At 51.6% G+C, this 20618-nt stretch overlaps 1 protein-coding gene across 1 annotated transcript in view; it reads left to right on the top strand.

Annotated features, from left to right (window-relative positions):
* The window catches only part of STARD10 (StAR-related lipid transfer (START) domain containing 10), a 33867-nt gene that overhangs the window by 9677 nt on the left and 3572 nt on the right, over positions 1 to 20618 (top strand). Inside the window, exons 2-3 of the mRNA XM_008565049.1 lie at positions 220 to 539; positions 20119 to 20266. Coding sequence (XP_008563271.1) covers positions 220 to 539; positions 20119 to 20266 — 468 coding nt within the window. The remainder of the gene's footprint in view (positions 1 to 219; positions 540 to 20118; positions 20267 to 20618) is intronic.

Here is a 20618-nt window from a genome sequence, read left to right as displayed (position 1 = left end):
TACGAAGTTATTACGTCCCACGGGCCACCGCGCCGGATACGCAGCCGTCATGCCGGCCTCAGGGAGGTCCGGAGTCGCTCCTTGGACTGTCCTGTGCCCGTCCGCCCTCACCTGGGGGCCAGCCCCTGCCTATCTCGAGCTCTACACCCGCCCAGGACCCCGGGCAGCCACACCCGCACCTCCAGCGCACTGACTCCTGTCCCCAAACCGGTCTTGCAGGTCCCAGGAAGGTGGCGTCAGCATCTGCAGCCTCGTTGACGTTGTTGGAGCCTCCGGGGAGGACCCAGGAGAGCCGGACTAGGACCAGGGCCCTTAGTCTCCCCACACTCCCCATGGAGAAGCCAGAGGCCTCAACAGAGCCCCAAGGGCTTCGGCCAGTCCTGGGCCGTGAGAGTGTCCAGGTGCCCGATGACCAGGACTTCCGCAGTTTTCGGTCGGAGTGTGAGGCGGACGTGGGCTGGAACCTGACCTACAGCAAGGCCGGCGTGTCTGTGTGGGTGCACGCTGTGGAGATGGATCGGACACTGCACAAGATCAAGGTAGGGTTGCCCTACCATACCTGTTGCCTCCACTGTACCCCGACTGCCTCTCACATGGAATATCCTGGTCTCCCTCAGGGCCATAGACACCTGGTTATGCATCTGGGCCCAGAGTCTCCTACCAAGAACAGGGAGAAGGCACAGACTGCTGGCCAAGCCCCCATCACACAGATGGCCCAATGAGGCCTGGAGAGGGGGTGTGACTCTGGCTCTCTCAGCTGGCAACCAGGCTTCTGCATGCCCCTGTCTGCCCCAGGGAGCTGGGCTGCTGCCAGGCCCATCTTGGAGAGTGGTCTCCCTCAGGGACCCCTTACCGGGGAAGCCTTCACCTAGTCCCTGACTCGAGTCACCTGAGGTGGGAGACAGAGCCCCTCTCTTCGTAATTCCTGGTTCTCTTAGCCTGAGCTGAGTCTCCTTCCACACTCTCTGCACCCTTGGGTGCCAAAGACCTGATTCCTTTCTGCCTGCTGCCTGCTCTTCCCCTTCCCTCCCTGGCTGCTCCCTAATCTCCTGCAGGGACTCAGTATTGTGGCTGGCAGATCCTGAAGGTAGGGCTTGGATGTCCCTGCCTTGTACAGGGCCAGGTTGGGGTTGGGCTAGGACAGGGGGGCCTAGGGTCAAGGGAGACCCACACAACGGGCAGTTACAGACACATCAGCCCCTCACAGCTATCTCCCCGACTCCTCACAACCCTGTGATTCTCTTCTTTGCCATGATAGGGCAGGTTTGGGATTTGGGACCCCATGAATGCACTTCCCCTGGGGGACTAGATGGGGCAGAGGTTGGTGAAGACTTTGGTCTAGGGGCCTCAGTAGCTGCCCACAACACATCTGGCATTGCTGTGAAGGCCACATTTTGAGGATGGTAGTTCTCTCTTCAGTGGGCTTCTGGAAGTAGGCTGTGTCGTTCACCTCCCTTGCCTTCCTCTCCCTTCTGCTGTCCTAGAATGTGTGGAGGAACACATTCCTGTTGCAAGGGGTAGGGAACTGGGCTCAGAGAGCCCCCCACCACCTGCCTGGGACCTGGTCTCAGGCTTAGCTCGGGCATCTTGGCCTCCCACCGGGGCATGAGATGTCTGACCTTTCCCCTCTGACCCTGTGCCTTTCTGCCTCACTTTGTTTTAATCATTTACAGCTTTGTCCATCTCTTCTCAGGTGATCTTCTGGTTCACCCTTCCTGCCATCCCTTCTCCCCTGTATGATTCTCTGTCTGCACCCTGGCTATCTGACTATTTCTTTCCCTCTGGGTTTCCATGTGTCTTCCCCTCTGAGACTCTCTGCCCACACCAGAGGACCCTTACCTGTGTCTGAGCCTGAGGAACAGGGAAGGGGAGGGTGGCTGGTATGTTCCAACTTGGTGCTTACTGAGGGCAGCAACAGGTCCTATTCTCTTTGCATCCCCAGTCTCCAGCACAAACAGAGTAGGGATGAAGGAAGGAGGAAAGAAGGCTCGGAGAGCCTGACCTGGGGAAGGCTTAAGGCTGGTGGTGCACAGTGAGGTGGGAGGTTTAGTTTCCCCATTGAGCTGGCTTTCCAGAAGGGAGGGGAGGGGAAGGTCTGAATGGAGTCCAGTACTCCCACCCTCTGTGTCAACAGGGCGGAGCTGCCACCTCCATCTGGCTTGGTTAATGATAAACGCAGCCCAGCCCAGGACTGGAGTTGGCAGATTTGGGGGCCAGTTTGCAAAATAGACCCCTTGTGGTCAGATCAGACTTGTCAGGTAGTCTTCCTTGATGGTGGAGAGGACTAGGAAAAACTGGATGATGTTGAAGACTTCTGAGCAGGGCATACACCCTCCCTGGCAGTGAGGACCCCAACTCTTCTTCCTTCTCAGGTTGGAAGTACCAAAGGGCCCTTTGCTATCCCTGTTTTATACACCCCTCCCCCCACACCAGGGTGCAGTCAAGGATATGAGACCCAGAGAGAGGCAGGAGCCAGCCCAGGGTCACACAGCCGAGTCCCAGCAGAGCCGGGCCTTGATCTCAGATCTCCAGCCTCCCAGCCTAGTCCTCTCTGTTTTACTGTTCTCCCAGTGCTGCCCCCTAACTCTGCTGCCCACAATGGAGAGAGGGTTGGGCCCAGGAGGTGAGCAGAGCCTGGGCCAGGGAGGAGGCTGGGACCTTGGTTATGGGCATCCCGAGGAGCCAGCTCTCCACTCGTGGTCCTCTCAGCACAGCCAGATGGAGCTCTGGAGATGGACAGAGGCTTCTGAACTTCCCATCCCCAAGATTCCAGAACTCCCAGGTTCCATGCAGCTAATCCTATTTAAAAGTCCCTGCTCTGAGCCAAGCATTTCTCTCCATCATTTAGTTTACCTCGGGCCAATTCTGGGCAGTCGTGGACCTGTCTTCATGTTACAAACAAAGAGACTGAGGCTGCAAGAGGTGATGTCACTTGCCTGAGGTCACACAGGAGCTGAGGCAAGAGTGGAGCCCAGGCCAGCCTCTCTGCAGAGGCTCACCTACTTAGTCACCATCATGACCTTTAACCCCATCAACAACTCTTTGAAGCACTGAAGGACGCGGTGTTCTCATCATCCCATTCTTGTTTGATAGATGAAAAGCTGAGGCCCACAGAGGGGCATGGCTTGCCAAGGTCACACAGCAAGTCTTCAGCCAGAGTTCCCAGGGATGATTGGGTCACTCCAGGAGGCTGGGACTCAACTGCAGGTGTTTGTTGAGCTTCTGCTCACCCCCCCTCCTCTCTCCTGCCCCAGCCTGCTCTGGGCCTGTCCCCAGATCTGGGACATATAGCTGCCCCCCAGACCTACCCTGTGCTTACAATCCCAGGGTGGGATGGGGCTCCACCTATCTGTTTATCTACCTGATTAATTTCCTTCTCCTCATCTCCCTTCCCCCTTCCCCTGTGTCCAGAGGTCTTTGGAAGCCACTGTGTCTTAGGACCCAGCAGTAAGAGCCAGGACAAAGGGGCTGTTGGAGGCCACCTCTACCCTTTACCTCCCTCCTGGCTTCCAGCCTGGCCTGGCCTCAGGCTTATACTGTGCTCTGGATACTGGAGAGTAGAATTCAAGCTCTATCCCAGAGGCAGATGCTGAACATGGATCCTGGGTACAAGGCAGAAGGCAGCTTGGAACCTGAACTCAGCTCTCTTGATGCCCAGGCCAGGCTTTCCCACGGCACCCGTAGTGGTGTGAGAAATGGGAAACCAGGAGGTTCAGCTAGCCATTCAACCAAGGCTAGCTGGGGTCCAGTCCTGGCTGTGCTGTCTTCTTGCTATGTGTGTGACCTTAGGCACGTCTCTGCCCCTCTCTGGGCTGTTTGTCCATCTGTGCCATTGGGCACTCCTGGCTCCAAGAGCCTCTGAACTCAGCATCTGGGCTGGGGCCCGTTGGGGAGAGGTGGGGAGCAGGGGGACAAACAACAGATGACATGGTCTGCCCAGCCCTGCCCCATCTCATGTGCTCAGGTTCCCCTGATGCCTGCTGCATGTCGAGCCTTGCACATGGCTAGCCATGTGAGAGGCAGAGGAGGAAACCCGGACCCTTCCTCAGAGGTTTCCAGACACTGGTGGAGACAGGATAGACAATTCCAGGTGACCCCCTGCCTGCTGCACAGGCAGAGGCAGGAGTGGGGCCTGGGCCTGCAACAGGAGTGGACTGGGTGGGCAGGGGCCTTGAAGGGTTTAGTGCCGAAGCAGGTGTGGGAGGTCTCTTGGGGAAGTGTGGCCGAGAACCTGAGGTTCCTCTTGCCACAGGAAGCTGGGCAACTGGGGACTTGTCTCCTCTAACTTCCTGTCCTGCGGCTCCTCCCCTTCCCCTTTGGAGAAAGCTCCTGTGGCCCCTCCCAGCCCTGTCTTACTTCCCACCTGCCCCCACTCCATGGGCCCCCTGGGTTCTAAGCTTTCAAGCTCAGGTCTGTCCCCCGTCAATGCCTTGTTCTCTTCTCCATGAAATGTGGGATCACTCAAAGGTCTCCAAGGGCCCTTTTCATTCTTAACAATTTGTGGGACTCAAAAGGGTCATGAGAGAGGTGGGGGCAGGTGCTTTCTTTATGTCTTCTCACTGAGTCTTTATGGCTGTCCTGTGGGGTAGGTCTCATTAAGCCTATCAAGCAGATGTGGAAACTGAGGCTCAGAACAGGAATTCACCTGTGCAAGGCCAAACAGCTAGAAATGGCTGAAGCTGGATCAGAACCAGGTCCTTGGTCAGCAAGGCTGAGATTGCTCTACTCTCTGGTTATTAGCACTATTGGGCCCCATCTCTGGGACTCCATGGCTCACAATTTATCCTCCTTCCTGGGTCTCCCTGTGCTGTGTCATTGTGTGAGGGCACCCTGGAGGAGACCCAGCTGGGCAAGAGCCCAGTCCTTTCTAGGTGACTTTGGGGGTCACTTCACCTTTCTGGGTCAGTGTTCTTATCTGTGGTGGCAGGGGCAGGAGTTGATCTGGTTTTAGGACCTTGGACTGGGTAAGTTCAGGTCCAGACTTGGACTTTGCCCCCTTTGGGACTCAGCTTCACCATCTCTACAGAAAGTTGCTGGGAAGATGGTTTGTAGAGGTTGACCTAACCTTAGGCCTGGGTAGGGGAAACTGCACTGATGGACACAGTAGTAAGGATGTATGGCTAAGGCCTTGCCAGTCTGTGCCATCAGAGAGGTCTCTAGATGGGGACCCCGAATCCAGGATTAGGCCCTGAGGACCCCTGCTCTGGCTGGCTCTAGCTCTGACTTGACATGAGGGCAACTGAAAGATGTAGCTCCAGAGCTATCCTCAGGGAAAAGGCTCCCAGAGAGCATGACCCCAGGTAGTCAGTGTCCAGGCTTTAGGGTGGGGGAGCTCAGAGAAGGGAAAAATCAGAGGTGGCTGGAGGTGTTAGGGAAGTCTTCCTGCAGGAGGTGCCTGGGTTGGGTTGAGGCTATAGGGGAGAGAGCACAGAATCCAGAGTCCTGGCTCTGTGGCCCCAGGCAGGTAGCCCCTGCCTAAGTTTCAGCTTCCTTGTCTGTCACATGTGGGTAGTAGTGCTGCCCTGCCTATCCTTGGGTACTTCATTCATTCATTTGCTCATTCGGTAAACATCCACTGATAGCCTCTCTCTGCCTGGCCCTGTGCTAGAGGGTGGAGGACACAGAGAGGAATCAAACCCAAGCCCTGCCCTCTAGGAGCTTCCAGTTGGGTGCTAAGACAGACACTTGTCACAGGACCTGTGAAAACCCAGAGAAGGCATCTGGATTGATCTTGGGGGTCAGGGAAGGCTTCACAGAGGAAGAGTACTCAAGTGATCCCTTTGGAATTGGGTAGAGAACAAAGAGGACAAGGTTGACAGCATCAGGAGCATTCCGTACAGAGGAACAGCTGTATAGAGGCCTAGAGACAGGAAACAGGGTGATGCATTTGGAGAACTGAAGGTGGTTCAGTTTGGGGCTTGGAACTTGGGGGCTAGAGGGGATTTCAGAGCTAGACAAGGCCTTGGGTCATACAGGTCCTGGGGTGCCAGGGGAGGATTTTAGACAAGGGGTTGTGGTAAGAGGGTGCTGTTGCTGTATTTGTCTGGGCAGATGTGCCGAGGCCTACACTAAAGCAGGGGTTTGGGGAATGGAGCAAAGGATAGTAACCAGAGCAAATTAGGAGGGATAATGGATGGGATTCGTGGTTATAGCATAACTGCAATGTGCAAACGGTGAAGTGCTGTGCAGGCTGGGGTGTAAGATGGTATGGATATGCAGCCCCCTGGCACCTGCCCTGGGACTAAGGAACCGTTATGTGTGGGATTGTGTGTGTGTGTGGGTGCCTCCAGTCTATGTTCCTGTTGGAACTAGAGGAGCCCTCAGCCCCAGGCTGGCTCTGTGCTCTCCACACCCAGCTCCCCAGGCTCTGGCTTTTAAACTTTAACGAGCCCCAGCTCAATTTCCAGCTGAGAGTCTTTAAAATTTCAGGAGATGAGAGAAAGGAGGGAGTCCTGGAGACAGATGGGTTTTCTTTCTTCCCCTGCATCTCCACACCTGGCTGGGCCACCTGGAGCCAGCTCTGTGAATGCCATGACCCCAGAGACCTGGCCCTTTGCAGGGATCAGGGGCCTTAGCTGGGCTGGTCTGCTCCAGGTTGTTTCTGAGGAGCCAATGGCCACAGGCCTGGGTCCTAGGTTGCCACGAGTATAGACAGGGATAGAAACCCTATTCTAGCCCTGACACTTCACCTTTGCCCCTAGCCTGGGCAGATGATCACGCTCTGGCAACAGGTGGGTGGAAAGCAGCTCAGACCAAGTGTCAGGCTGGAGGTGCCCCCACCCCTCTTGGTGCCTCTCTTCATCCCTGCTGGCATGCTTGGGCTGGTCTTGATGCTCTGGGGCCCCTGGAGACTCAGAAACATGCGCAGTGGAGCGTCCCATGCTAAATACAGGCTCCTCTTGCCTGTCATTAGAGAGAGCCTGGGGCAGGTGGCATGGGGCAGGTGGCACGGGGCAGCTTGAGCTGTTCTCTGGGGCTTTAGCATAACCATTGTCTTCCTGCCTCTCAGCCTGGGCTCGCTGAAGGCAGGTACTTGCCACCTCTGCTGTCTCTGTAAAATCCATTTGTTCTGGGACAGTGAACAATGTCTGCCTCTCCCTGCCCCATGGTAAGGAGGAGATGACTGTCATCTCTGGTCCCCGTGTTATACCTGGGCCATTTAATCTCATCTCATCCATTGGAATTTTAGTTTTTGGGGTTTTTTTGCAGGGGATAGGGGATGGCTGGCTGGTATGGGGATCTGCACCCATAACCTTGGTGTTACCAACACCACACTCTCCCATTTGAGCTAACCGGTCAGCCCTAATCTCATCCTTTAGGTTTCATGTCACAACTCCCATCTTCCCCAGTTCTGAGATCACCTCCACCATCTCCTGTACCCCCCGTCTGTCTTTGGACCCTTCCAGTTTGCCTGGGACCTGGTGCCGGGCCAGGGAGGTAATGAGTGTTGAGGCAAGGCCTGATAGCCAGAGGGGATGGCGTTCCCTTGTGTGTCTCCAGCATGCTTGCGTGCATTCATTGATTCATTCAACATACTTATTGAGCACATACTATATTTCAAGCATTGCGTTATATCAAGGAATTTAGCCCAGATGGTGGTTGTGTATTATGAGGCTGGGCTAATGTGATAAGGGTTGAGGATTCTGTGTCTGGGCCTTCGTTTGTGCAGCTGGATTGTGGGTGACTGTGCATGTGATATGGCTCCTAGTTGGGTGGACTCTGAGCCCCTCAGGGGCAGGTACTGGGTTCCCTATCCTCCCCCCTTCCTGCCCAGGTGACAGCCCTGTGGCAGGCACCTGAAAAGGTCAGTAAATCTGTACTGAACATGCATGCATGTGCCTATGGTTGTGTCTGTGCCCTGAGTGTGAGACTCTGTGTGTTTCTGTGTCTGGCGTTACTCTGTGTGTGTGAGTCACACCCCCTCACTGCAGAAGCAGAGTTGTCTCTGATCCAATTATGTCTCCTCAGCTGTCTCCTACAGCTCCCACCCCCTGGCTCAGCTCTGGCTCTGCCACAGTTTTCCTTTCCTGCCTTCATGGAAGCCTTCTGTCCTCGCCCCTGGGCCTGTCTCAGGGTCTCAAGATCCTCCCTTGAATTGTGTGTTCTATCCCTGTCTCTGTTCCTCTCTCTCTTGTTGGTTATGGCCTCTGTCCTAAATGTCTCTATTTGTCCCTTTCCTCCATTTTTTTCCTGTCCCAGCTATTTATTTAATAAACTTCTTCTCATGCGTCCCACTCCCTCTTCCAGCCACTGTGCTGGTGCTGGGGACCTGGAGAGGGATCAGATCTGGGCCCTGCTCTCAAGAGACTCAAGGCCTGGTGGGGAGATATCCTTTGTGAGCAGTACTGGGACAGAGACCTACCCTCAGGCTGAGGGGGCCAGTGGCTGCCAGTGTGGTGGGGGGAAGGAAAGGGGGCTTCGCCTGGAGGATGTGTTTGAGTGGGGCCTTGGGAGCCCAGCAGAAGTCAGGTGGCAATCTGAGAAGGTCAGTCTGGTGAGGTAGGCTCCCCAGTTGCAGGGGGTAGGGCTAAGGGTGAGGGAGAGTGGAGGCAGAGCCAGAACGGGAGGACGTTTTGGAGTTTGGGTTTTGTGCTGAGAGAGACAGACAGACAGCAGAGGCTATCAAACTGGGCAGTGTCATTATCAGCTCTGGGTTTTAGAAACCTCCCTGGCTGCAGGGGACAGATTGGTCTGGAAGCCAGGATACCAGAGAAGAGGGTGTGGCTGCAGAGATACAAGCAAGGGTGGTCATGGCTGAATGGCATCCAAGGTGTGGAGTTGGCTGGAAGGTGAGACCGAGAGAGTAAGGGACGAGTGTAGAACCATGCCCAAGTTCCGGGAACAGGAGGGATTGGGAGGAATGGGCATTGGGGGAAGATGCTATGACAGTGCTGGATGTGGAGGCCTGTGGGCTGTCCAAGGGTGATGCCCAAGAGACTGTTGAAGATGAAGTCTGGAGCTTTACTAGAGAGCTTTGAGGGGCATCAGTCCACTGGTGGTCCCTAAAGCCCTGGGAGGTATTAAACCTTTTGTCTTTGTTTGTCTTGATGTTTGTATGTCAGCCCTGGCCTCTGTCTCGTCTCACTGGTCACCCCCCACCCCTTTTCTCCTAGGCCCATCCACTCTTTGCTTCTCTTTCTGGGTTCTCCCTTCTCTGTCTGGCTCCCCCTTCTCCCCCAGGATAGGAATGGAGTGATGGGAGGTACAGAGCAGGAGGTCAGCCTCTAGATTTCAGAGCAGGATGTTCATCCTGACTGCAGTGAGCTGGGGGCTGCTGCTCAGGAGCCTAGGGTGGGAGTAGGGGTCCAGGGAGGCTGCTGGAGACTAGGGGGAATGAGGGGGAAAGGAGGCAGAGCAGGGATGAGTCACTCAGCCCTGGATGGAGAGCAGCAGACAAGGGCCCACCTCAGAGCTCTGTCTAGGGGAGACGTGGCAGCATCTCTACTGTCCACCACAGTCTTGGGGGGCCCACTTTCGGGGAGAAGATGGGTTGGGGGTAGCTGCTGCCAGACCCACTCCTCTTTGGAGGAGAGGGCCACAGGGATTGTCTGGTCATTTTGCAGGTGGGATTACTGAGCCCAAAGGTGGGGGAAGGAAACCCTGCAGGCCCAACATCCCGTCCCCATTCCACACACACCCCCGAAAGCTCCAGCCCCTAGCCTGGACCCCTCAGAGACAGTCCTCATGTGGCCAGGTGCTGGCCCACCTGGGATTCCTTGGGTCCTACACAGAACAGAGCTTGGTTCTTGGAGAACAGTCTCAGGTGGACTTTGGGTCTCACTGGATTCCAGGCTGGTTCCTCCACTTCACTTTTCTGAACCACTGTTTGCCAGTGGGCATCCTCTTCCCTCCTCCCAGGGAATTGAGACAATAGAATCAGGTGAATTTGCAAAGCCCCCAGCACAGAGCAGGCACAGAGTTGGCCCTCCATTAACATTTGCTAAATGGTTGAATGAGTGAACAGCCTGAGGGACCCAAGGGACAGCTCCATATCCCACCTCCATCCTCATTCACTGGGATTACCTCCTGGAACTGCGTGGGCCCTCTCCTTCTCCCAGCTAGTCCAGGCCATTTCTAGTTTCCAGGCACGTGCCGTCACCTCTGCCAGAAGCCTCTTCCTCTTCTTTTCATCTGGGTGCCATCTGCTTTTCTGGTCATTCTTTAGTGCCCAGCTTAGATGCCTCTTCCTGTACCTTTATCTCAGCTTCCTTCTATCCCTGCCCTGACCCAACAGGTTGTCATTGCCTGTGCCATGCACCCCCCCTCCCCACCCAGCCCCCACCCACCAGCCCAAGGGTGGGAGGCCCTCTGTGGCTCCCACTCCCAGCATAGCACCAGGCCAGCCTCAGATGGGGCTTGGTAGCAGTAAGCTCAGCCAGACGATGCGGAGCATTTCCTAGTTAACTCAGCGTCAGCACAGGCAGCCTCAGGCCCAACTTGGCTGAGTCCAGTTTTTCAGTTCCAGTTCTGGATGACACATTTTTTTGTTGTTTTTTTTGGTGGCTGGCCAGTACAGGGATCCGAACCTTTGATCTTGGAGTTATCAGGCTGCTCTCTAACCAATTGAGCTAACTGGCCAACCCCTGGACAACATTTTTAGTTAAGAAAAGTGTTTTTGTATCTTGTATAAACTATATTGTAGCAACAGTAACAAGAATCCAAAAATGAGAAATAAGGGGCTGGCCAGTTAGCTCAGTTGCTTGTAACACCAAGGTCAAGAGTTCAGATCGCCATACCGTCCAGCTACCAAAACAAAAAAAAGCAAAAATGAGAAATAAATCATGCAGAGCCTCAGTTCTCTAAGTAGAACTTTTCCGCATTCAAAGGTGTAGTTAATTTACACATGGTTTAAACCATGGCTCGGGTACTAGTTTGTACCCTGTTTTGTTCATTTAACATTGCATCCGTAGAAATTTCTCTTATTGCTACAGAATTATTAATTCAGGAACATTTCCGGCAGCTGCTCACTGCCAGGCCTGGTCTGAAGATGCAGAGCGGGCCCCGCCACTGCCCCTACCCTGGGGGAGCCCGCAGCCCTCAGTGGCTATGCAATAATCACTAGGGTGATATATCGTTCTTGACTGAACCAGGCCTGCTGTGGGTGGTGTTGCAGGTCGTCCTCTAATATAATTTGCTAATTATAAATGCAGTAATATACTCACAAATATTGTAACAGAGCTTTTTTCTTATTTTATAATTTTTCTTGAGTATAAATTTCTAGTCCTAGGATTTCGGGTACTGAATCAAAAGACACATTGTTGTGATTTTAAAAATATTTACTAAATTGCTTTTCAGAATAGTGCAACCAATTTTTGTTGCCACTAACTGTGTAACAGTTTTACCACATCCTCACAAGCAGTGGATATTTTATATATTTTTGCTAACTTACTACATATAAATTGGTACCTCAGTACAATTTTAATTTACTTTTCTTTGACTATCAGAACTATTAAAGATCTTAAAGCAAGTCCCAGAGTCTCCCCTGTCTCTTGGTATTTCTGCGACACCCCCAACCCCTGTACTCCTTTATAAGCGGATGACGGCAGCAATCATTATTCTCAGGTAGGTCCTAGAGACGTGTGAGCATCCGGGGCTTTCAGCACTACACTTCCTTCAGAAGTGCACAGAAGCACCGAGGGCTTTGGGCCAAGGCCCCAGCATTCTGAAAGTCAGAGAGGCTCACACAGGCACACCTCCCTGTTGGTTCCCCGTCTATCCCTCCATTCAAGCCACAGTTCTTTACCAAGCACTTGCTGTATGCCAGGCCTGTGCCAGAAACTGGGGAGGCCAAGATGAAGAAGGGGCCATTGCGTTGCAGGCAAACTGATGCCTCATAGTGTGTGCTGATGGGGGAGGTACTGGGGGTGGAGGAGACAAGGAGTGGGCCCCCCAGCCTAATCTGAAGAATTTAGGGACAGAGCAAACTGCCTGGCCAGGAGACGGCCAGGGTGAAGTTTGGAGACACAATAGGAAAAGAGCCAGTGAGGGAAAATCATGTTGGGCAGACCTAGAGAAGGAACTGCCTCGGTAACCCTCATGGCAGGACTGATCAGACCTCTCTCCCCACTTTTCCCCTGCTCCCTCATGTCAGTGCCTTGCAGCAGCTCTTGGGATTTTTTGGTGGGGGCATAAGGGGAAGGGTCTTGGGGGTCTCCATTCTGGGGGTCCCAGAAACCTAGAGGCAAGGGGCATGTATTCTATCAGCTTGGCCTGATGCTGGCCAAGTGGAGAGCCCCAGGAGGAGAAGCAGGAGCAGAGGGCAGAGGGCCCACGGGCGCTGAGCCTCTGACCTGCTTTGTGCTCCAGGCCAGTCTTTGCATCCTCAGAGCCTCTTCTCCTGGTCCCACACAGTGAAGGCAGGGCCTGGTTATGGGCTGTGAGAGTGGAGAGGGTGCATGGCCCTGGTGTAAGAGGGCTGCCCGCCCCCTCCCTGTCCACCCACCCTGTGAAGGGATCTTGGCATTTTTTTTTTTTTAAACTTTGTTCCTCATTGTCCCTGTGTATCCTGTCCTTTGGGGATTAGCAGGAAGCTGCTCCCTTGGAATGGGCCTGAGAAGTCGGAGAAAGCTGCTGGGGCCTGGGGCCGGAGGAGGGGCAGTGGCTGCTGAGGGCTTTATGTACAAGTCTCATGGAATCCCCACAGTGCCACTATGAGGGGAGGATTATCCCTATTTGACAGTTGAAGATACTGGGACTCAGAGCTCCAGTCCTTTGCCCAAGCCAAGCCCACAGAGCCAGGACATGGCAGGTCAGAGGCCTGTCTGACGCTGACAGCTCAGAGCTGCTGTGTAAACTGTGATCCTGCAGAGCCTGACTGGGTCTGGTGGGGCAATGTTATGGCCGAAGGGTTCTCAGAGGGGCCTCCAGCACCAATGCTGGGTTTCAGAAAGGCAGGGCCCTGCCTTTGAGCCAAGTGAGGTTTGGGGATTGAGTCAGGAATTTTCTTTGTTCAGAGTAAGAATCTGTGAGCTCCATCTTCCTGGTCAGCAAGCCCTTCTGAATCCAGTGAGCGCTGCATCATAACCATCAATTTACTAAGACAGCCTCCAGTTGCCACTGTGTTTTGTTTTAGCTGGTCAGCCCTGCCCCTCGATGAAGGTAGCAGAAAGGCCCGACGCTTTGGGGTCAGGCACACCTGGGCCCTGGTTCTCTGCTCTGCTGTGTGGCCTTGGCTAATCATTGCACCTCTCTAGGCCTCCGTTTCAGCATCTGTAAAATGGGGATGATGATTCCCACTGGAGTGCTGGGAGGGTAAGAGATGATGTCTGCCAAGGACACAGCTTGGCACCCTGGGCAGCTGGCAGAGGCAGTTTGACCTGAATTTCATCCCAGCGGGGTCTGTGGTTCAGGTGCTGGTCTTCCTTTTTAGGATGATGAATTGGTTAGTGATTTAGAGTACATGGTAATGGTTATTGAGGTTGGCGCTACTGCTCAGGGCTGTGATTTATTTGATACTTTGTGCCCCACCTCCCCCAGCCAGGAACGCTTCCTCTCACTTGAGTATAGTTTTGTTGGGAAAGGGTGATTTGCTTATCAGTTATTCCCTTTACAAAACTGCTGAAATGCAATGTGTTGAGAAGTTGGCATAGCCTGTGGGATATTTCAGAGCCCAAATGAACCCCTTACCCTTCTGGGCCTCAGTATCCCCAGTGGTAACCTGAAGAGTGGTGATTGAAGAGATCATCTCCTGGGTTCCTAGGACTTTGGGATAATCTGTGTGCCCCACATATCCCATGGGCAAGGATATTGGAGACCTGCTGTGTGAGGTCTTAGGGAGAAAGCTGAAGAGACTTGGGTCTACCTGTCTGTGTGTCCGTTTGCTTTCAAGGCCAGGACACAGCCCCATGGCTCTTAGGAGATACTGCTGCCTCTCCGCCGACCACTTCCCACCCTCCGATGGTGATTCCTCCTTCTCTTTTTTTTTTTTAATTTCTTTTTTATTTTAACTTCTCAGTATACATGGTAATTGATTTTCTTGTCCCTTTACCCATTTTCCTCTTTCCCCCTTCTCTCTCCTTCCCTCCCAACTACATCATATCCGTTCACTTGTCCTAACAATTCAAGGAATTGTTGTGATTGTTGTCTTCTTTCCCCCACCATTTATTTGTATATTTATTTATTATTTTTAGTTCCCACAAATAAGTGAGAACATGTGGTATTTCTCTTTCTGTACCTGACTTGTTTCACTTAATATAATTTTCTCTAAGTCCATCCATGTTGTTGTGAATGGTAGTACTTCATTCTTTTTTATAACAGAGTAGTATTCCGTTGTGTAGATATACCACAGTTTCCTTACCCACTCATCTGATGATGGATATGTGGGCTGGTTCCTACTCTTGGCTATTGTAAATAGTGCTGCATTAAACATGGGAGTTTAGGTGTCCCTTTGGCATGATGATTTCCATTCCTCTGGGTATATTCCCAGCAGTGGAATAGCTGGGTCATGTGGTAGGTCTTTCCATAATTGTTTGAGGAACCTCCATACCATTTTCCATAAAAGCTGCACCATTTTGCAGTCCCACCAACAGTGTGTGAGAGTTCCTTTTTCTCTGCAACCTCGCCAGCATTTATCATTCTCAGTTTTTTGGATACTAGCCATCCTAACTAGAGTGAGATAGTATCTCAAAGTGGTTTTGATTTGCATTTCCCAAATGCTGAGTGATGTTGAGTATTTTTTCATGTGTCCGTTGGCCATTCGTATATCTTCCTTTGAGAAATGCCTATTCAACTCCTTTGCCCATTCTCTAATGCTGAGCACTGGGAAGGCCTCCCAGACAAGCACAGAGTGAGGGGAGGGACAGAGGGGGTAGGGTGAAACACAGCTTGGGCTTGTTTAAGCCTCCAGGCCTTTGCACCGGCTAGCCCCCCTGCTTGAAATGCTCTTCTCTGCCCTTTTAGTGGCTCAGCACCTTTTCCTTTTGGGCTCAGTCGTGCTCTGTCCCCTCAGTTCCTGTGTGTCCCCCTCTCCTCCCAAGCCTGCTTAGTTTACATTGCAATTTTTGTCCCTGTCTCACTTACTACTCCCCTTCGCAGGGCCTCTTTGGGGCAGGCCCAGATCTGGTTTGCCTCTGGTTCCGCACTGCCCAGTTGCAGGCCTGGCACATAGCAGGCTTCAGAAAGTGGTGGATGGATGAATAAAAGGGCAGGGTGGGGCGGGGACCAGGGTGAGGCCAGAGAGGCACCCAGGGCACAAAATATAAGAAGGTATGTGCAAATGCGACCTAGTCCTGGCTGTGTGGAAGAGCCAATGGCTATGCATGGAAGCCTGTTGGAGTAATACCAGCTACTATTTTTTGAGCATTTACTATATGCTAGGCATATTACATACACTATCTTATTTAATCACTACCTTCCCATGAGGTAGGTACTATTATTATCCCCATTTTCATGAGAGGAAACTAAAACTCATTAAGAGTTAAATCTTGTGCCCATGGGGAAGAGCTGGGTTGGGACCGAGGATTGCCAGCCTCAGAGCCTGCACGAGTCTCCCCTGATGGTCTTCCTTTCTTGTTCAGTCCCTTCTGATTGGCTCTGTGGGTCTTGGGGTGCTGGAGAGGGCAATCCCAGTTCTCCACTTCATGGGGTTTGGAGAGAGTGGAGTGCCAGGGATACAGCCTGTAGTTTCTTTGGTGTCACTTATTCCCTTTGGGCCTCAGTTTTCTCAGCTGTAAAATGTCTGAATATCAGGCTCCCTGTTGTAACCAAGCTTTCAAGTCTTCTTTGTAGCCTATCATGGCTCTTTGGCAACCCCTTTTTAGTTTCAGTTTCTAGGGGGGAGCTCCAGCGTCCAACCGAGATGACTGACTCACCCAGGGCCCAGTGGCCGTGGGTTCTTGTTACGCACCTGCCCACTAGGTGCCATCCAGTGACTCAGCCCTACCCCATCACCTGTCCCTCCTTAAGCCTCTTAGAATTACACCTTGTGGGGTGTGGGGCCTGCCCCCCACAGTGTCAGGAACAAAGCTGGATGTAATTTTCCCTGCTTGGTGCTGCCACCTGGGGACTGTGGAAAGGGCCTGGGTGGGGAGTCAGGCCTGCCGGCGTAGGCTGGAGACACTCGTGGCCACTTACCTGACCTGGCCACTTGGCCTGCCTCAGTTTCCTTGCCTGCACCACCACAGCCAGGGTTCTCACCCTCCTAGCAGGGCCCTGCTGCAAGCCTTTCTCCACAAGAATCTGCCACCAGCCTGGGAAACCTTTGAAGTTTGCTTCTTTATCTTAAAGATAAAGTGCCATTCAGAGTCTACACTTGACTGGGCACCTGGTCTGTCTTGTGGCTCTGAGTGCTCCTTCCACTGCCTACTGTAACAGAGGTGGCCTTTGGGCTTTACCTCTACAACAGCCCTGATCCAGGTGTCTCTGGAAGGAGGATGGCAGTGTCTGGGCAGTGTGAGCCCCTTCCCAATGTGCAGCGAGTAGGTGCAGCTGGGCCCTGCGGATACTAAGTCTGGCCCAAGGGAAAACACAGTCCCAGGATACTAACCTATGAAGCAGAGTTTTGTTGTCTAGGCCCCCATACACCCACTGTCCAGGATAACATGTTTGAGGACTTGCAAAGCCAAAATAGCTCCCAAACTTGGATTTGGAGAAATTCTGGTTTCCTCAGAATCCATACTTGAGTGTTCCTTGGTGGTTAAGAGTACAGGAAAATCCGGTCTTAAATCCCTGCTCCGCTGTTTTCTTTGCTGTATGTATGATCTGGGCAAGTTGCTTAATCTCCTGAGCTTCAGTTTTCTATCTTGCAGCACAGGAATGATAGTGCCCATCCCATGAGCTTGGGCTGAAGGGTGTGTGTGTGTGAATGTCTGGTGTAGCACCTGAACCTGCATGTGGCTGCTCAACAGTTTGTTTGGATGCTAATGATGATGCTGGATCTGGCCTGTGCTGTCTTCTCCAACCCCCTTTCCCACCGTCACATCCCTCCAGGCACTTCGTTCAATTACTCAGTCATTCATTCACTCATGTCTTGTTAGTCTCCTTCAGTCTGGTATAGTTCCCGAGACTTTCCTCAACTTTCACGATCCTGACACTTATAGGCCAGTTATTTTGTAAAATGTCCCTCATTTGGGGTTTGTCTAATGTTTCCCTATGATTAGATTTATGTTGTGCATCTTTGGTAGAGATATCACGTAAGAGTTGACTCTGTTATTTTTATGGCATCCTATCAGGCAACACCTGGTTGTAGCTTGTCCTGTTACTAATGGTATTTACTTTGATCACTTGATTAAGTTGGTATCTTCCAGGCTTCTCTACTATGCAGTTACTTATTTTTCCTTTGTAATTAATAAGAATTTGATGGGAAGTTACTTTGAAACTATGTAAATACTCCATTCCTCATCAAACTTTCCATTTATTTATTTATTTATTCATACCTTGTATATGCTTTGGTTTCTTATTTTAGTCAATGGACTGTAATCTGTTACTATCATTATTTATTTTAATATACAGTTTGTCCCAGATTTAGCCCATGGTAGGGTGACCAACGATCCTAGTTTACCTGGGACTGAGGAGCTTCCCAGGATGTGAGACTTTCAGTGGTAAAACTAGGAAAGTCCCAAGTAAACCCTGATGAGTTTGTCATTCCACTTGTGGGAGTCCTTCAAGCTGGCTCCTATGTCCGTTGGACAAGGTCTCTATCATTCTTTGACTGGTTCTTTACTTTCTGGCACAGTAAGGCTCACTGTATACTTCGTCTGACCCAGCCCTCGAATCATCCATTTCTCCAAGAAGACGTGGACACCAGGGACTTTTTGAGTATTAGGCTATAGCACACCATGGAAATTCGAGCTAGACAGAACTTATTCAGCTCCACAGGCCACAATCTGGCATGCCTCTGTGCCAGGGCCACTGGGCAGACACCTACCTCTGAGACCAAGTTTCTCCATGAAGCCCGATCCCCCACCACCACCGCAGAGCTGATCTACTCCTCTGTGCCCCCACTGGGCACTTTAGGGTACCTCCCTATTTCCAAATTGGGATCCTCCTTCAACTGGAAGCCTCTCAAGGACAGACCTCAGATTCATCTCTGACTCTTCTGGGCTCAGTACAGGGCTGGACCTCAGGGCTGCTAGTTAAATGTTTGGATCTAGTTGTACCTCCTCATGGAGAGGAAAAGCAAACAGGGCAGAGAGGGAAGGTGACTTGTTCAGGGTCACACAATGAACATTTGCAGGCTGGAGTCTAACCTTGAACTTCTGTGTTCTTAATTCTAAAATGGGGCTAATTCCTCAGCATTACTGTGAGAATAAAATGAGGTCATGTGTATAAGGCACTTAATATGGTACCTGACATGTAGTAAGTACACCTCTCAGTATATCTGGGGGACCTTTTTATTTAAAAATTTTTGATTATTGCAGAAGCAATACTATACCATTTGGGGGGTGTGTGTGGGGGAGGATAAGGGCTGCTGGCCTGTATAGGGATCCAAACCCTTGACCTTGATGTTATCAATACTGTGCTCTTAACCAGCTGAGATAACCGGCCAGCCCTATATACATTTTAGAAAATTAGAAATACAGACAAGCAAAGAGAAAAATAAAACCATCATATTTTTATCATTTAGAGATTGCCACTGTTAACATCTAAGTGATGTGCTGCCTGAGACTTTTCTATGCATATATATATATTTTTTCCCCAAATGAAATTATATGGTGCCTTCAATTTTGTAACCTGCTTTTTTTTTTTCAGGCAGAAACCTCCACCATTTTGTTTCCATAAATTTTTAGTGGATCTAATACTCAGACCATGTTCACATTTCTCCAGTTGTCTCAAAAATGTCCTTTATAGCTGGTGTGTCCAAATCACTGTGCAATCTGGAATCATACTTTTCATGTGGTGGTTGTGTCCTATAAGTCTCTCAGTCTAGCCCAGTCCCTTTATTATGACATTGACCTGTAGAAGGGACGGGGTCAGTAGTCTGGCAGAATGTCTCACATCTGGCTCTGTCTGCTTGTATTCTCATGGTGTCACTTAGGTTGTTCCTCTGTCCTCTAAAGTTATATCTTGGGCTTGATGAGTTTCTTGGTGCCTAGGATACCCACCAGGTGTTGGTATGTCCTGCCTGTGGCATTCCATCACCAGTGTTGCCAAGGCCTATCCTGGAATGAGGGGGATGGCAGTGTGACCCCTCCCTCATGTGGTTGCATGTAGCCCCTTGTGATTAGAAAGCAATATTGTATGGGTTCCCTTGGCACTGTCTCAATGCCAGTTCTGGGAGACCTGTTAAACCTATGTAAGAAAACTTGTCCATTTGCTGAGGGGAACTTGATCTTGAGGTCTAGGCTCTTGGGTGAAAAAAAAAACCACAGAATAAGGACATTGCCTGGGTTCCATCTTGCTGATTGCAAATCTAGGGAATCCTGGTTCTGTTTTTTCTTGCTTTCCAGACATGTGATCTGGGTTAAATCATAGCTCTGTTGCTTACCAGCTGGGTGACCTTGGGCAAGTCACTCAACTTCTTTGAGCCTCAAGTTCCTCCTTGGATTTCCTGTCTGGCAGAGTTGTTGGGAGGGTTAAAAAAAAAGAAGGTATGCTCAGCTGTTTTCTTCCCTCGATGGAAAGCTTTTTGGTGGCAAGGCTAATAAATAGTAAGAAATCCAAAGATGTTTGTTGACTGAAAAAAACCCACCCACACAAAAAGGAGGACAAGTGGTATGACCAGGTGATAAATATCATGGGAGGAAAGAAATCATCCATTTAGGCATTTATTTTTTCATTTATGCTTTCATTGCATTTAACACGTGCCCATACCAGACTCCTTGCCGAATCAACCATGAGCATCTGCTTACAAGGAGCTCACAGGGGTCTTGGAGGGCACAGACATAGAGACTCAGTGTGCAGGAGCTCAGAAGGTCTGGCTGGGAAGGCTTCCTGGAGGAGACTGGGCTGAGATGGGGGAGGTGGTCTCTGGATATAGGTGCTATCTGTCTCCTGGCACAGGTGGCTTCTGGGAGAGCTAGACAGAGCTTGTGGCAAGAAGTGAGTCCATGCTGGCTTCAGAGGCCCCTGGTCCTCCCTGTCCTCCTCTTCATCCTCCTACCCTTGTCTATCTGCCTTCTGGTCTTCTGGCCAGAGCTCTGAGTCCTGTGTGACCCTGTCAACCCATATGTCTGTCTGCAGTGCCGAATGGAGTGCCGAGATGTGCCAGCTGACACACTCTACGACGTCCTCCACGACATTGAGTACCGAAAGAAGTGGGACAGCAACGTCATTGAGACTTTCGACATCGCCCGCTTGACAGTCAATGCTGACGTGGGCTATTACTCTTGTGAGCAGGCGCAGTCCACTGATCAACAGCCCCCTCAGTCTCCACTCTGGCCTCCCACCGAGGCTCCTCCTCCCTCCTTCCCTCCTTGTGGTCACTCCCATGGCCAGGCTGCTCAGAGACCTGAGTACTGAGGCATGGTGTTGCCCTCCCTGACATCCCTCTATGCTCCTAGACACAGGCACACACACGTGTACACTCACAAACACATATGCACTCACATGTTCACGAATACAATTCCACACACACAAACACAAGCACACGCCATCATGCCTGAGCCCATAGCCATGTGCCATGTATTCACAGACACACATGTTCATGCACACACACTCAAAATAATACTCTTTCTCCCCCA

The sequence above is a fragment of the Galeopterus variegatus genome, unplaced genomic scaffold, assembly GCF_000696425.1.
Source record: "Galeopterus variegatus unplaced genomic scaffold, G_variegatus-3.0.2 Scaffold194, whole genome shotgun sequence".
NCBI classification, from domain to species: Eukaryota; Metazoa; Chordata; class Mammalia; order Dermoptera; family Cynocephalidae; genus Galeopterus; species Galeopterus variegatus.
Note: the sequence above shows the minus strand (reverse complement) of the source record. Positions and strands in the feature narration are given on the sequence as shown.